The sequence below is a fragment of the Dromaius novaehollandiae genome, chromosome 29 (assembly GCF_036370855.1).
Source record: "Dromaius novaehollandiae isolate bDroNov1 chromosome 29, bDroNov1.hap1, whole genome shotgun sequence".
In the NCBI taxonomy this organism is placed as follows: Eukaryota; Metazoa; Chordata; class Aves; order Casuariiformes; family Dromaiidae; genus Dromaius; species Dromaius novaehollandiae.
Window position 1 is genome coordinate 649,222 of NC_088126.1, and position 14,201 is coordinate 663,422.

At 74.7% G+C, this 14,201-nt stretch overlaps 4 protein-coding genes across 5 annotated transcripts; 2 read left to right on the forward strand and 2 right to left on the reverse strand.

Moving 5' to 3' along the window:
- Positions 1 to 109: 109 nt before the first annotated feature.
- On the reverse strand, positions 110 to 2,030 carry RPS27 (ribosomal protein S27). Its single transcript, XM_064499037.1, has 4 exons — positions 1,876 to 2,030; positions 1,422 to 1,530; positions 1,020 to 1,130; positions 110 to 329 (listed from the first exon to the last, which is right to left on the reverse strand). Exons 1-4 carry the CDS (start codon positions 1,879 to 1,881, stop codon positions 301 to 303), a joined length of 255 nt encoding a protein of 84 aa, XP_064355107.1. The 5' UTR covers positions 1,882 to 2,030; the 3' UTR covers positions 110 to 300.
- Positions 2,031 to 2,258: 228 nt separating this feature from the next.
- On the forward strand, positions 2,259 to 7,861 carry LOC112994388 (ras-related protein Rab-13). The gene is made up of 12 exons (XM_064499036.1): positions 2,259 to 2,492; positions 4,425 to 4,485; positions 4,577 to 4,637; positions 4,901 to 4,978; positions 5,059 to 5,148; positions 5,271 to 5,336; positions 5,504 to 5,554; positions 5,657 to 5,724; positions 6,554 to 6,594; positions 6,830 to 6,915; positions 7,059 to 7,138; positions 7,296 to 7,861. Exons 1-12 carry the CDS (start codon positions 2,369 to 2,371, stop codon positions 7,450 to 7,452), a joined length of 963 nt encoding a protein of 320 aa, XP_064355106.1. The 5' UTR covers positions 2,259 to 2,368; the 3' UTR covers positions 7,453 to 7,861.
- A 462-nt stretch (positions 7,862 to 8,323) lies between these two features.
- CREB3L4 (cAMP responsive element binding protein 3 like 4) lies at positions 8,324 to 10,720 on the reverse strand. Its single transcript, XM_064498800.1, has 9 exons — positions 10,598 to 10,720; positions 10,259 to 10,448; positions 9,996 to 10,123; positions 9,796 to 9,888; positions 9,619 to 9,725; positions 9,468 to 9,536; positions 9,251 to 9,335; positions 8,972 to 9,068; positions 8,324 to 8,822 (listed from the first exon to the last, which is right to left on the reverse strand). The coding sequence occupies exons 1-9, from the start codon at positions 10,718 to 10,720 to the stop codon at positions 8,518 to 8,520; spliced, it is 1,197 nt and encodes a 398-aa protein (XP_064354870.1). The 3' UTR covers positions 8,324 to 8,517.
- A 617-nt stretch (positions 10,721 to 11,337) lies between these two features.
- SLC39A1 (solute carrier family 39 member 1) lies at positions 11,338 to 13,856 on the forward strand. Of its 2 annotated transcripts, XM_064498846.1 has the most exons (4): positions 11,338 to 11,416; positions 11,828 to 12,048; positions 12,453 to 12,583; positions 12,816 to 13,856. In XM_064498846.1, the coding sequence occupies exons 2-4, from the start codon at positions 11,871 to 11,873 to the stop codon at positions 13,506 to 13,508; spliced, it is 1,002 nt and encodes a 333-aa protein (XP_064354916.1). In that variant the 5' UTR covers positions 11,338 to 11,416; positions 11,828 to 11,870; the 3' UTR covers positions 13,509 to 13,856. The 2 variants fall into 2 exon arrangements, with proteins under 2 accessions (XP_064354916.1, XP_064354917.1); XM_064498847.1 differs by lacking the exon at positions 11,338 to 11,416 and having other exon boundaries at positions 11,535 to 12,048; positions 12,834 to 13,856.
- The last annotated feature ends 345 nt before the right edge of the window (positions 13,857 to 14,201 follow it).

Here is a 14,201-nt window from a genome sequence, read left to right on the forward strand (position 1 = left end):
AGCTGACCCAGTACAGCACACATTGCAGCTACTTGCAGTTCTGAAAACTTGATCAACAAACCAGCTTTTTTTCCCCACAGGCCAGTACATCAAAAGCAAACTAATCTGCTTGTATTTTATCCAAAATTTATTGACAGTGAGATGGGTGGGGCTACAGGGACAGTATGAAAGTCACATTCCTGGGTTGCATTCCAAGGACACCTGGCTAAAGCATTCAGGTCACACCTGAATCAAATCCCATGCTCTTCATCTGTGCAGCCATCTGTGCACGTAGTCCCAGCCATCTCAGACTCCTTTAGTTTAATGCTGCTTTCGTCTGAAGGAGCATCCTAGGTAAAGAAAGCAAGCGGCAGAGCAGTAAGCAACTCGGCCAGCATTTCAACATCTTTCAAAAACATTTTACTGTTACAGCATCAATTATGCAGCATACAGTGGCCCTCTGAAGGCAGTTCTGTACAGGCATTTCCCTGTCTCATCAGCCCAAATATATCAGCCTATGGCTTTGCCTTGTTTCAAAGAAGCAGGTAAGAAAAGCATCCTGATATAAGAAGGCCAAGTCAACCCCACAGAAGATGGGCACAGAAAGCAAGAGAGCATTTGCTAGCAAGAGTGGTTTCTTCCTTCTAGCCCAGAAGTACCCCATCTCCAAAGTCCGTATCAGGTTCATCAGGGCTACAACACACTCAGACATCTTTTGCAAACTGCCTGTCACAGTGTATTTAGCAATGGCGCTCTGATGGCCCCAGCAGAGCTGATCATGCTTGAATTTTGGAGGATGTTGAAAATGTTTTGTCTGGTCTCAAAGAGCAAATCAGCTGGCCTCCGACTATCACAGGAAGCTGCTTCCTTCATGAAACCACAGTTCACCGGCGTGCTTAAACTATCGTAGACTGTGAAGCTTACATCAGTGTATAAGACTAAGTATAAGTCTGTATAAGACTCTTAAGACTTATACACTAAGAGTTTAGAGGAGGCACTACCAAAATAACTGTAAGCTGCCTTTTTCCATCGTTACCTACCTTCTGTGAGCCTTGCCTTTCCTCCAGTGGGCTGGCACAGCACCGTGGAGCAGCCCACACACAGAACGACGGTCTGAGCGTGGCTGAAGACGGTGGTGATCTTATAGCAACCTGTGGGGAAAGGGACAGCTCTAAGGCGAGTGCTGGGCAGAGCTGGGGCAGCTTCGCCGTCGGGGCGAACGAAGAGCCGGTAACGGCTGAGTGTTCACGTTACACCCGTGGGCAAAGTCCACTTGTGTCGAGGGAGGGGACGCTCACGCGTGACACGGTGGTTTTACAGCCTGCCGGGGAGAGGGGGAGCGGAGGGCTCGCTGCCACCGAGGGGCGGGGAGGCCGGGCGGGTCCCGCCCCGGGAACCGGGACCCTCGGCGCGGGGAGCCCGAGGGGCCGCGCTGCCCCTACCTGGGCACTTCACGTCCATGAAGTAGGAGTTGGGGCTCTGCACCAGGCGCTTCTTCTTGTGCTTCCTCTTCTCCTCCTCCGGGGAGGGGTGCAGCAGGTCCTTGGCCAGCTGCGGGGACAGCTCCGGTCAGCGCCCGGCCCCGGCCCCGGCCCCGACCCCGCTCCCCGCGCCCCCCGCCGCGGCCCCGGCCCCGGCCCCGGCCCGCCCGCCGCCATCTTGGGCCCCCGCCATCGCCCGCCCGCCGCAGAGGAGATGGCGGCGGACAGGGCCCACCCCGCGCCGCGGCCCGGCCCCCGCGGGGGCGCCGACCGGGCCCGCCCGCCCCAGCCTGCCTGCCGGCCGCCGCGCCCGGTCCGGCCCGGCCCGGCCCGGCCCCGCTCCGCCCGCCGCGCGGGCCGCCGCGGTGCCGGAGGGCCGCGGCGCGGGGGGGGCTGGTGCCGGTGCCGCACTCACAGGCATGTTCGCGTGGAGGCAGCCGCGACCGAAAAGGGGCCAGGCCGGAAACGGGGGCCGCTATATCCGCTCCGGGGTTCCCCGCACGGGCGGAAGTGAGGCACGGGCGCGGGGAGGCGCCATGTTGAGAAGGGCACGGGGCCCGCAGGGGCGGGTTGCGTAGCAGCGCGGCCATGTTAGGAAGGTCGGCGATGCCGCTGGAGGGAGCGCTCCCGCCGCCATTTGGGGAAGGTCTCCGCGCGCCCGCGTGAGGGGGCGTGACGTCAGCAGGCAGGGTTGCCTCGCGGTGGCGTCATCGCCGGGGCGGTGATGTCACGCCCGCGACGATGGCGACCGTGGGGCGCGGCGGCGCTGGGGCCGGCTGCGGGGCCGGGGGGGCGGCGCGGCCGGGCTCCGCCGAGTCCCCGCCCGGGGGCGGGCCGGGGCCGGAGCCGGGGCCGGGCCGGGGCCGCCGTCGCGGCCGCGGGGCAGAGCGGCCCGGCGGGCGGGGGCCATGGCCAAGGCCTACGACCACCTCTTCAAGCTGCTGCTGATCGGCGACAGCGGCGTGGGCAAGACCTGCCTCATCATCCGCTTCGCCGAGGACAACTTCACCAGCACCTACATCTCCACCATCGGTGCGTGCGGGGCCCCGCGCCCCCCCGCCGCCGGGACCCCCCCGCACCTCGGGGACCCCCCCCCGGGGCTCCCGGACCCCCCCGCACCTCGGGGACCCCCCCCGGGGCTCCCGGACCCCCCCGCACCTCAGGGACCCCCCCGCCGCCGGGACCCCCCCGCACCTCGGGGACCCCCCCCCCGGGGCTCCCGGACCCCCCCGCACCTCAGGAACCCCCCCGGGGATCCCGGGACCCCACCCCCACCCCCTCACTGCGCGAGGACCCCCCTCGGGGCTCCCGGGACCCCCCCGCACCTCAGGGACCCCCCCTCGGGGCTCCCGGGACCCCCCCCACCTCCTGGCGACCTGCCCCCCCCCCGGCCTCCCCCCCAGCCCCTCGCCGCCCCCCCAGCACCTGCGGCTTCGCCCCCGCGCCCCGGCTCAGGCCCCCTCCCCAGCCCCCTCCCCGGCCCAGCGGGCGAGCGGTTGCTTTTTCCTGCTTTCCTCGCACAAGCGGGAGAAAAATTCCGTTCCATCAGTTTTGCAATCGCGCTTTTCCTCCCGGAGCGGCCGGGCGCTGGGACGGGCCGCAGCCCCTCGCCCGGGGGGGCCCAGCGGGAGGGGTCCGCTGCCCGCGGGGGTCCGGGCAGCGCCGGGGCTCGGGCGAGCGGCGAACAGGGCGCTGCGGCGCTCCCGCTTCCCCCCATCCGGGGTCGCGCCTGGCTCCCGCCGGGAGCGGAGCTGTGGGGCGGCCGCGGGCGAGGGGCTGCCGTGCCCGCTGGGTCCGCGGCTGGTGAACGCGGGGCCGCTGCCGCGGAGCAGGACGCGCGAGTTCCTGCGTGGCGTGCCTCAGTTTCCCCGCGCGAGGCTCCCGCCGCCCGGGGCAGAGCGGTTGCTGCGTGGCGGGTCCCGGCCGGGGCTCGCAGCCGTGCGCCTGCCCGTCCTGGAGCTGCCCCGGCGCCGGGGAGCCCGGAGCGGGGGGCAGGGACCACCCCGGAGCCGGCCGCCCCCCCCTCCTCCCGCTCCCGGAGTTTCCGAGCTGCTAAAGCCATTTCCTGCGCCCGGAGCGGCCGCCCCTGCCCCGCCGTGTTTGCAGAGCGCCATAAACCCGGCGAGCAGCCGGCGGCCCTGCGTGCCAGCTGGGAGCCGGGCCGGGATCCACGCTCCGGCGGGGAATTCCACCGGGAAGGGCCGCTCCGGCCGCCTCTGCCCCCCCGCCTGGGCGCCGGCCGCCCCCGTCCTCCTCCTCGCCGCCGTTCCCAGGCCCGCGCTCGCGGCCGCCTGCTCCCCGGCCCGTAACGAATGCGCGCCCTGAAAGGGGGCCAGCGGGACGCCGGCAGGGCCCAGCCGGGGGGGGCAGGAATTTGGGAGCGCGGGGGGAAGCCTGGCTGGGGGGCAGCATCTGCCAGCCCCGGGGGCTGGTCGCTGCCTGCCTGAGGGACTGCTGGGGTGGGGGCCCCGCTCGGGTGGGGGGCGCGGTGCAGCCCTGCGCCCCGGCGAGCTCCGGCCGCTGTCCACGGCGGCGTTGGGCAGCTGGGGCCGGCTGGGGAGGCGGCGGGGGGGCGCCGGGGGCAGGTTCGCGGGGCTGGGCAGCGCCGTCCGCCCATCCCGCCCCCCACGGCAGCATCCCAGGCAGGCGCGAGGGGTGATGCCATCCCGCAGGAATGCGGCATCCCTCCCCGCCGGCCCACGGGTTCCCAGGGACCCCGCTCCCGCCCCCGGCAGCCGGGCAGAGACGAGGGCCAGGGCCCGGCCTGGACTTTGCCCCCCTCCCTCTCCCGGGGTGCCCGGCTGTTGCTGGGAGCGGAGCCGTTTATGGCTGGCAGCTCCTTGCCCGGCCCTGGCACCCCCTCCCCACCGCCGCTGCCGGCCCTGCTCCCGACACCCGGCCCCGGCGTGCTCCCGTGCCCGCGCGGACCCCGCGTGCCAGCCCGCCTCTCTCCTCCCCTCCCAGGGATCGACTTCAAAATCCGTACGGTGGAAATTGAAGGGAAGAAGATCAAACTGCAGATCTGGTGAGTGCGGGTGGGACCCCCCGGGACCCCCCCCCCGCCCCACGCCTGCTGCGCTGGCCCGGTGGCCTCACCCCCTCCTCTGCTCTCGCAGGGACACGGCGGGACAGGAGAGGTTCAAAACCATCACGACAGCCTACTACCGCGGAGCCATGGTAGGGCCTCGCCGTGCGGCGGGGGGTGGTGGGGCCGCGGGGCCAGGCAGCCCGGCAGCGGGGCCGCGGCGTTTCGGGGGCCGGGCAGCACCAGAAGCAGCCCCAGGGCGGGGGGACACCCCGGGGATGGGGGCTGCGATGCGCCCCCTCGGCCTCGCCGCCCGCGTGGGCCGCGGGGAGCACAGGCGCCGTGGGGAGGAGACCCCCACCCGGGCGGGAGGAGGGGGCAGCCGCCTGCTCCGCTGACCGCTCCGTCCTCGCAGGGCATCATCCTCGTGTACGACATCACGGACGAGAAATCCTTCGAGAACATCCAGAACTGGATGAAGAGCATCAAGGAGGTGGGTGTGCGGGGGGGCGCTGGGCGCGGGGGGGGACGGCGGGCAAAGCTGACGCGTCTCCCATCCTCTCCGGCCTCCAGAACGCGTCTGCCGGCGTCGAGCGTCTCCTCATCGGCAACAAGTGCGACATGGAGAGCAAGCGCAAGGTGCAGCGGGAGGATGCTGAGAAGGTAGCGGCAGAGGGGCCTGGCTCCGGCTCTTCCCTCCCGCGCCGTGGGGCCGGGGCCGGGGCAGCGTGGGGAGGGAGCGTGGGGGCCCTGGCGCCCCCATTACAGGGGGTCTCGTCCTCCAGCTGGCGAAGGAGTACGGGATCCGCTTCTTCGAGACCAGCGCCAAGTCCAGCGTGAACGTGGAAGAGGTGAGGGCAGCGGGCTGCGCCGGAGCCGGGGGCTTCCCGGGGCTGTGTCACCCCCCGGGGGCACATTGCCGCCCCCGTCCCCGGGGCGCCCCCCCGCACTGGGGCTGGTCCCGGGCGGGGGCTGCCGGTGCCCCGGGTGCCGGCGCTGACCTGCCCCCTCTCCGCAGGCCTTCAGCACGCTGGCGCGGGACATCCTGCTGAAAACCTCCCGGAAAGCGGTGAGCGCGGCCGGCGGCAGAGCCGGGCCGGGCTGCGGGCAGCGGGGAGGGGGCTCCGGGTGGCCCCCAGCCCCCAGCGACCTCTTCGTCTGGTTCTTCCAGGGTCAGAGCAACAAGCCCTCCCTGGACCTGGGCTCCCAGAAGAAGGGCAGCAGCAGATGCTCCGTGGCGTAAGAGCCGCCGGCTGCGGAGCGCCGCCCCGGCCCCGGCCCCGGCCCCCCCTCCTCGCCACCAGCCGCCGCCTGCTGCGGGACAGCGCGGGCGCCTCTCCCCGGAGCAGGGGCCTGCCGGGGCGCGGGCTGCCCCGAGCCGGCGCCCGGGCGGGAGTGGGGCTGGACACCGCGCGGCCTCGGCGCCATAAAGCCCAGCTTGTGCCTTGCCCCGTGTCTGGCGTCTCTGTGGGGCGGCACCGCGGGGACGGGGACGGGGGCGGGGACGGGGACGGGAGGGGGCCGAGGGTGCGGGGACGGTGTCAAGGGGGGGCGGAAGGTGCGAGGGGCCTGACCGGGCCGGGGCCGCGCTGGGATGGGGCCGGGACAGGGATGGGGCCAGGGATGGACCGGGCTGGGGAAGCCCCGCCCCCCATGCTCAAGCCCCGCCCCCCTACGCACAAGCACCGCCCCCTACGCGCAAGCCCCGCCCAGGGCTGCTCCCGCGCTCAAGCCCCGCCCCCTGGTGTAAGCCCCGCCCCGCGAGGGCTCCGCCCCCTGAGCGTGAGCCCCGCCGCGCAGCCACCGCCCTTCCCGTCGCCCCCCGCTTCTCCCACAAGTCCCCGCGCGCCAAGATGGCGGCGCTGCAGGAGGTGGAGGACCCGGCCCGGTAGCTCCGCCGCGCCGATGGGGCCCCGCGGCCCGGCCTGGCCGCGCTGCTGCGCCCTCTACGCCGCCCTGGGCGCCCTGGCCTGCGGCCTGCGGTGAGCGAGCGAGCGAGCGAGCGGGCGGTGAGCGGGGACTGTGGGCCCCGGCCCGGCCCCTCATGATGTCTCTGCTCTCTCCACAGGCCGGCGGCGGCGATGGCGGCGAGTGACGAGCGGCGCTTGGGTGGGTGCGGGCCCGGGGGGGGGCCCTGGCACCGGGGGAGGATGTGGAGGGGCCCGGTACCGGGAGGGGAGGAGGTCTGGGGGGGGAGTCGGGGGGGTCCCGGCCCCGGCGGGGGGGTCCCGGCCCTGGGAAGGGAGGAGGCCCAGGGGGTCCTGGCACCGGGGCAGGCCTGGGGGGGTTCACGGCACAGGGCTTTGCCCGTGCTCACGCCGCCGCCGCGGCCCCTCTCCCGCAGCGGTCCCAGTGGCGGCCACGCCGTGCTGGCAGGTGGAGGACTTCGTGGTGGCGCAGGAGTGCACCCAGTGCACCAGCTTCCAGGCGGTGAGTGCGGGCGGTGGGGCCGTGCTCGCCCCCTCCGCGGGGAGCTGGCTCCCCCCAGACACGCGCCCGGCCCAGGGGCGCCTGGGGGAGACCGACACGTCCCGCCCCAGTGCCGCCTCTCACTGCGGTTGTTCTGGTTGCAGAAGACGATACCGGACTGTAGCCCGACAGGCTTCATCGAGAAGATTAACTGCGCCACCTCCAAGAGGGATGAGTTCAAGAGGTGAGCGAAGCCCCCGCGGCGGGGCTGGGCAGGCGGCAGCTCCCCCGCGGGGGGCAGCAGGTTTCCGTGGGGCGCTGCCCCACTGACGGGCGCCGGGTGCCGAGCGCTGGGGAGTGGGGCTGGGGCTGCCAGACTTGTGACTCTGCCCTTCGCGCAGCTGCCGCTCGGCGGTGATGGAGGCGCACATTTTCTGGAAGTTCGTGGGCACTATGATGTGCGTGGCTGCGGTCTTCGCCGTGCTGGTCGTGTGCCGCCAGCGAGTGCTGGACAGGAAAGCCCTCGAGAAGGTCCGCAAGCAGATTGAGTCCATTTAGCGCTGCCTGCCCGGAGCAGGGCCGGGAGCGCCTGGACTGCGGAGACTCTGCTCTCCTGCTGCTCCCAAAGGAGGTGGGAGACGAAACTCTTGCCTGGGACGGGCCCTGCCCTGGCAGCGCGCCGGCTCCCACCCTGCGAACGCGGAGCTCTGCGGGGAGCTGCCCTGTGCTCCGCTGCTGCCTCAAGACGCGACGGGGGAGTCCCGTGAAGGCAGCTGAGGAGCCTCTTGTGCCCGCCGGGCTGGTGCGGGGCCCGTGGGGCCCGGCCCCGTGGCCGCTTCCGGCCTCCCGCACACGGGGAGCGGTGCTGTGCCTGCGCTCCCGGCCGCTGAGGGAACGGAGCGGTCCGGGCAAACGCAGCAGCCGCCTTCCCTGAGTGGAGGCCGTGAAATAAACCTGGATCATTGTCGCTTTGATCTGTTGGTGTCTGTCTGGCGCAGGTGGGGCGCGTGGAGCGGCATGGAGCTTCCCGGGGGAGCTGTGGCTGGGGGGGAGCAGCATGGTGGGGGGGTCCCTGGTGCCTGCAGCCCGGCCCCTCGCAGGGGGTGAGGCTGGGGGGCAGAAGGGGGTGAAACGGGGGGTTGCCCAGTGCCCCCCCCCCCCCCCCCGTTCAGCACCCAGCACTGGAACCAGCCCCCGGTGCCGCACAGCCCTTACGTAAGGGAGGAGCCCAGCTAATCCCCCTGCCTCGACCCCCCAGATCACCCGCCCAGCCCAGGCCTGGTTCTGAGCCCCCCTTAGAGCCAGGGGTCCCTGCCCCACGGCCGGGGGTGCAGGGCCCCCTGCCTGGGCGGGTTAGAGCCACCCACGGCAGCAGTACGGCCTCAGCCCTGCCCTCCTTTCCCCCCCCCCCCCCCCCCAAAAGGCAGGATCAGGTACAAACGAGCTGTTTATTAGCTGGAAACTGCCCTGCGAGCTCGGAGGTTTCGTCTGAAGGGCGGAGCCGTCCCTGTGCGCGGCTGGGCTCCGTGCTGCGGCGCGGGGATGTGCCCGGAGCAGTGCCCAGCCCCGAGCGAGCGCCCCGTCCCCGGGAGGGTGGCACCCGGGGCTGCTCTCCGCTGCCCGTCACATCTCCCCGTGCGCCCGCGTTGCCGCCTCCCTGCCGGCGCCGGCCGCCCTCCCTGGGGCCGGTCCCACCCGGGCTGCCGGCTGCAGCCAGGGCCGAGTCCCCGCGTCCCCAGGGCCGGCCTGGCCCGAGGAGTTGGTGCCCAGCTCCCCGTGAGGGGGGGATCTCCGGTCCCCATGTCCCCCTTCGGCACCGTCCTCTGCTGCAGCCGTGGGTCCCCGCTCTGGGAGCGGGGCTGCTCCAGCGTGGGGGCCCTCAGCCGGCTCCAGCAGCTCCTCCCAGGTCAGGATGTTCCTGGAAATCACTGCGGAGACAAGGGAGCGCTGGGCTGGGGCTGGCAGGGCTCAACACCCCGCGCCGGGATGGGACGGTTGCTTCCCACTCCCGGTTCGGCCAGGGCTCGGATCCGGGCCCCTCAGCTCCCGGCAGCCCCCGGGTCCCCCGCCCCGTTACCTCCCCTGGGCTTGTGGCCGTCCTGGCTGCCCCCGGGGCCGCGGCGGAAGGGGCTGTAGCTGGGGAAGATGATGAGTCCCAGGGAGAAGACCAGGATCTGCAGGGAACAGGAGGGGGTTAGGCGGCGCGGGGGACCCCATGCCGGATGGGGCAGCGGCACACGCGTGTGCACGGCTGCGCGTGGCGGCCGTGGCCGCAGGGTGAGCCCACGTGCTGGGGAACACGCGTGTGCCGCAGCTCCGTGTGCCGGCACGGGTGAACCCCGGCGCGCGGCGGTACCAGGATGCAGGTGCTGGTCTGGGCGGCCTTGGTGGACGTCGGTTTGAGGAGCGCTTGCAGCGCCTGCAGCTGGCTCAGCAGCGACCTGCGGCGCGACGGCGGTCGGTGAGCGCCCGGCCTGGTGCCCCACGTGCCGGGTGCGAGCTGGGGGCCCGGCCCGGGCTCTGCCGGTGCCATGGGGGTGCTCGACCGGCCACAGCCCCGCGCCCGCGCTCACCCGTTGCATTTCTCCAGCTCCTGCACCTTTTTCTGCAGCTCCTGGTTCTGGGCCGAGCACGCGGCCGCCCTGCCCGGGCAGAGGGGGGGACGCGTGAGGGCCCTGGCTCAGCCCCCCTCGCGCGGCCTCGCGGAGCCCCGCGGGCGCCCACCTGCTCTCCAGCCCGTCCAGGTACTCCTTCTTCCTCCGCCGGCTGTCCTGGGCCGACTGCTTGTTCCGGATCTTCCTCCGCACCTTCTTCAGGATCCGCTCCTCCGCCTGGGGGGCAGAGGGGTGAGCGGGGCCCCGTGCCGCGGCCCGGAGCCCCCCGCCCGCCGCGGCCGCGCACCTTGGTGAGGGGCAGGCAGCTGGGCAGCGTCACCCCCTCCTGCGACAGCAGCCGCTTCTCCTCCTCCGTCAGGAGCAGGCCCGGGAGCTGCAGCTGCGGAGAGAGGCGGCGACGCGCCGGGCTGAGCCGCGGGGACCCCGTTCCCGCACCCCCGACGGCCGGGGAGAGCCGGGACGAGGAACGGGGCGGTGGGCGCTTACCAGGGTGCCGGGCGCCCACGGGTTGCTCGGAGCGGCGGGCACCAGGCCGGGCCTGGCCGGGGAGGGCAGCGGCGCGGCGGGCAGCTCGCTGCGGGCGGTGGGGAGCAGCGCGGGGCACAGCCAGGCGCCTGCGAGGGGGAGGCGGCGGTGCCCTGCCTGTCCTGCCTCTCCCGCGCCAACACGGCGGCCGTGGCCCCCCCGGGAGCCGCCGCGCTCCCCGAGCCCCGCCGGCACCGCGCGTCCTCCCCGCCGGCCCCACTGACCGAGCTGGATGGCACCGCTGGCACCGCACGGGGCAGGCGGCGGGTCCCGGGGGGCTGCGTGACCGGTGGCGGGGGGCCAGGGGGGCTCGGGGCGGGCGTCCCCGGCGGCACGGCGGCTGCCCGGGCTGCACACGTCGTCGGGGTCCGCCGCCAGCCACAGCAGCTCCTCGGCCTCGGTCTCGTCCCAGCCCTGCGGCGCAGAGAGGCTCGGAGGGACGCGCAGGGGCGCCTGGTGACGACCCCCAGCCCCCCGCGGCCGCCCGGGGCTCCCCCCGCCCCGATCCCCGCCCGCGGCTCCCCGCTCCGGACGCCCGGGCCCGGCCGGCAGCCCAGACTCACGCTGCGCTGGGCGAGGGGGCAGCCGGGGAAGGAGGGCTCGGGGCTGCTGAACGCGGGGCCGAGGAACGGCTCGTCCTGCCGCGCCAGGAGAGCTTCCAGCAGCCCCGGGCCGTCCCGCTCCATCGCCTGGCGCGAGGGTCGGACGGGGCCCAGCGCCGCCGCGGCTCCCTGCCTCGAGCCCCCCGGGCCGGCGCCGCGCGAAGCTGCCCCTGGCGCTGCTCCCGCCGGATGGGGCGGCCGGGCGCAGCGCTCCAGGATCTCCGGCATCCTGGGCAAACCCAGCCAAGTCCCACCCCGGGGGCCGGGCTCCCTGCGCCCGGCGCGGCCCCGAACGCTCCCCGCGGGATGGGGACGCTGGGGGCCCGCGGGGGGGGTGGGTGGGGGGGTCGCAGCAGGGCCGCGGGGCCGCTCCGCTGGGGCCGGGCTGGCCGTGCAGCGGGTCGGGGCTGCCCGGGGGCCGCCAACGGGCACCGCGGCCTCGAGCCCCGGGCTGGGGCAGCACCGGGGAGCCGCTCCGGGGGGGCTGCGGGGAAACCAGGGCCGCCGGCCCCACTGCCCGGGCGCCGGGGCCCGAGCCGGGGATCGCCCCGACGGGGGGCACCAGCCCGGCGCCGGCCACGTGGGCGCGCCCCGCGCCGCCGCGCGCGCTCCCGGGAGGCCGCGCCCCGCCCGCTCGCTGCCCATTGGCTGAGGCGCCGCGTCGCTCAGCGGCCCCGCCCCGGCTGCGCGCGCCGCCATTGGCCGCGACGCGCGGGGCCGGCCCCGCCCCTTGGAACGCTGGGAGCCCGCGGCCCGCGCGGCTACAATGTAGCGAGCGAGGTGAGTGCGGGGGGCGGCGGCACCGCGGCGGCACCGGGACCCCCACCCCCACCGGGACCCCCCTCCCCGCCCGGGACCCCGCACCGGGACCCGCACCCCGCCCCCGGCCCGCCCCCGCCCGGTCCTGCCCCGCCCGGTACCGGGAGCCGCGACCGCCCCCTGCCCGCCCCGGTACCGGGGCCGCCTCTCGCCCCGCAGGGAGTCCCTGCTTCCCGGCCGCCGGGGGGGCCTCGCCGCGGCGGGGTCCCCGCGCCCCCCCGCCCACTTCCCGTCCCCCCCCCGCGGCGCGGGGCTCGGGGCGCCCGGGGATCCCCGCGCGGGGCGGGCGGGGGGGGCGGTGAGTCACCGCGGCTGGGAGGCGCCGCGGCCACGTCCGCGCTCGGAGCCGCCTGACGCCGCCGTGCCGGGCAGCCCCCCCCCCCGCCGCTGCCGTGAGCGAGGCGGCCGCGGCCCCATGGCCGAGCCCGGGCAGCTGGCCTGGAGCCCCGGCGGCGGCCGGGCCGCGCTGCGCCCCCCGACGGGCCTGGAGGTGAAGCTGGGCTCGCTGGCGACGCTGCTGCTGCTGACCCTGGCCAGCGGCCTGGGGCCCCTCTGCTTCTTCCGGCACCCGCTGGGCGCCGGCGCCTCCTCAGGTACGGGGGGGCCCGGGGGGGGGCCCGGGCGGGGAGGGGCCGGGGGGAGGCCCGGGCGGGGGGTCCCGAGTGGGGGAGGCCTGGGCGGGGGGTCCCGAGTGGGGGGTCCCTGGCGGGGTGTCCCGAGTGGGGGGGTCCCGGATGGGGGGAGGCCCGGGTGGGGGGGGCTGAGGGGGGTCTTGGAGGGGGGAAGGCCCGGGCGGGGGGGGCTGAGGGGGGTCTTGGAGGGGGGGTCCCGGGCAGGGGGGGCCGAGGGGGGTCTTGGAGGGGGGGTCCCGGGCAGGGGGGGCCGAGGGGGGTCCCTGGTTGGGGGCCCCGGGCGGAGGGGGCTGAGGGGGCTCCCAGGTGGGGGGGTCCCGAGGGGGGTCACCCCGAGCAGCCTCCCCACGGTCCCCTCCCGGCAGAGGCGCGGAGGAAGGGCCTCAGCCTGGTGAGCTGCTTCGCCGGCGGCGTCTTCCTGGCCACCTGCCTGCTCGACCTGCTCCCCGACTACCTGTCCGGCATCGACGAGGCGCTGGCGGCGCTGCGGATCTCGGTGAGCGCCCGCGGGCAGCCCCACCGCTCGCGGGGCCGGGCGGCATCGCGCCCCGGGCCCCCCCGTCCCCCTCCGGCGGCGGCGGCGGACCCCGAGCGCGGCCCCGTCCCGCGGGGGTGACTCATGGAAAGATCCTCCCCCCCCCGCCCCGGCGGCTTCCCGGCACCGCCGGCGCCGTTCCCCCCCCTCCCCGGGGCGCCGGCGGCCTCAGCGCCCGCTCTCCGCCGCGCAGCTCCAGTTCCCGCTGCAGGAGTTCATCCTGGCCATGGGCTTCTTCCTGGTGCTGGTGATGGAGCAGATCGTGCTGGCCTACAAGGACCAGGCGGGCTCGCTGGAGGAGGAGGCGCGGGCGCTGCTGGGGGCCGCCGCGGCGGACGGCCCCGCGCCGAGTCCCCGCTGGCCCGACGGCCCCGCGCGCCCGCCCCGGCCCCCCGCGCCCGCCCGCCCGCACCTGCACGTCGACTTCAACGCCCACTCGGCCGTGCGCTCCTTCCTGCTGGTCTTCTCGCTGTCGCTGCACTCGGTGTTCGAGGGCCTGGCCGTGGGGCTGCAGGAGGCCGAGGCCAAGGTGCTGGAGATCTGCCTGGCGCTGCTCATCCACAAGTGCGTGGTGGCCTTCAGCCTGGCGCTGACGCTGCTGCAGGGCCGCCTGCGCCCGCGCGCCGTGGCCGCCTGCCTGCTGCTCTTCGCCCTCATGTCGCCGCTGGGCATCGGGCTCGGCGTGGCGGTGACGGCGGGCGCCGGCGCCCTGCAGCGCCTCTGGCGCAGCGTGCTCGAGGGCCTGGCCGCCGGCACCTTCCTCTACATCACCTTCCTGGAGATCCTGCCCCACGGGCTGGGCGCCCCCCGGCACCGCATCCTCAAGGTCATCCTGCTCATCGCCGGCTTCGCCCTCGTCACCGCCATCCTCTTCATCAAGATCTGAGCCGCCCCCCCACCGGGGGCTGGGGGGGGGCCGTGGGGCAGCCCCCCGCGCCCCACTTCGGGCCGGAGCCGGGGGCTCCCCGGCGGGACCCGCCGCCCCCCGCGCCCCCCGCGCCAGTGCCAAACCGCCGCCCCGGCAGCGGGGCCGGACCCTTCCCTGTGCCTTGGTTTCCCCGGCCGCCCGGGGCAACGGTGCTATTCCCGGCGGGGCGGCACGCGGCCCCCCCGGCCCCCCCCGCCCACAAGTGCCCTTAGCGCGCCGGCGGGTCTCCCCGGCCGCCCTCCCCTCCGGCGCCCGCGGGCGGGGAGAGATTTCGGACGGAAAAAGCAAATAAAGGACTCGAAGCGATGGCGGTGCCTGGCTCCCTCGCGCCCGGCGCCGGCGGGGGGCTGCGGGGCCCGGGGTGGGGGTGGGGGTGCTGGGGCCCCCCCGGCCTGCTGCACCCGTGCAGGAGCAGCGCGATCCTCCTGTGCAGCATCCCCCCCCCCCCGCAAAATCGCCCCCCTTGGGGCGCTGCCCTCCCCGCAGTGTTGCCCCCTTGCAGCACCAGCCCCGTGCCGTATCAGCCCCCCCGCAGTACTGCCCCCCTGCCCTGTCAGCCCCCCCCCCCCCCCGCAGGATTGCCCTGGTGCCCAATTTGCTCCCCCCAGTGTCACCCCCAGGCAATATTATCCCCCATGCTGCCCCCCCCCA

Bases quoted from the DNA above. Each gene is read 5' to 3' on its own strand.
- RPS27 (XM_064499037.1), bottom strand. The intron at 1,131-1,421 runs GTAGGGGCAGCG...CTTTCCCCACAG, and splicing joins CATGGACGTGAAGTGCCCAG to GTTGCTATAAGATCACCACC. The intron at 330-1,019 runs GTAGGTAACGAT...TTCTTTACCTAG, and splicing joins AAAGGCAAGGCTCACAGAAG to GATGCTCCTTCAGACGAAAG.
- SLC39A1 (XM_064498846.1), top strand. From the start codon at position 11,871: ATGGCCGAGCCCGGGCAGCTGGCCTGGAGCCCCGGCGGCGGCCGGGCC. The intron at 12,049-12,452 runs GTACGGGGGGGC...CCCTCCCGGCAG, and splicing joins GGGCGCCGGCGCCTCCTCAG to AGGCGCGGAGGAAGGGCCTC. The intron at 12,584-12,815 runs GTGAGCGCCCGC...TCCGCCGCGCAG, and splicing joins TGGCGGCGCTGCGGATCTCG to CTCCAGTTCCCGCTGCAGGA.
- CREB3L4 (XM_064498800.1), bottom strand. From the start codon at position 10,720: ATGGAGCGGGACGGCCCGGGGCTGCTGGAAGCTCTCCTGGCGCGGCAG. The intron at 9,726-9,795 runs GTGCGCGGCCGC...TCTGCCCCCCAG, and splicing joins GCTGCCTGCCCCTCACCAAG to GCGGAGGAGCGGATCCTGAA. The intron at 9,537-9,618 runs GTGGGCGCCCGC...CTGCCCGGGCAG, and splicing joins CTGGACGGGCTGGAGAGCAG to GGCGGCCGCGTGCTCGGCCC.
- LOC112994388 (XM_064499036.1), top strand. From the start codon at position 2,369: ATGGCCAAGGCCTACGACCACCTCTTCAAGCTGCTGCTGATCGGCGAC. The intron at 4,486-4,576 runs GTGAGTGCGGGT...CTGCTCTCGCAG, and splicing joins AAGATCAAACTGCAGATCTG to GGACACGGCGGGACAGGAGA. The intron at 7,139-7,295 runs GTGAGCGAAGCC...CCCTTCGCGCAG, and splicing joins AAGAGGGATGAGTTCAAGAG to CTGCCGCTCGGCGGTGATGG.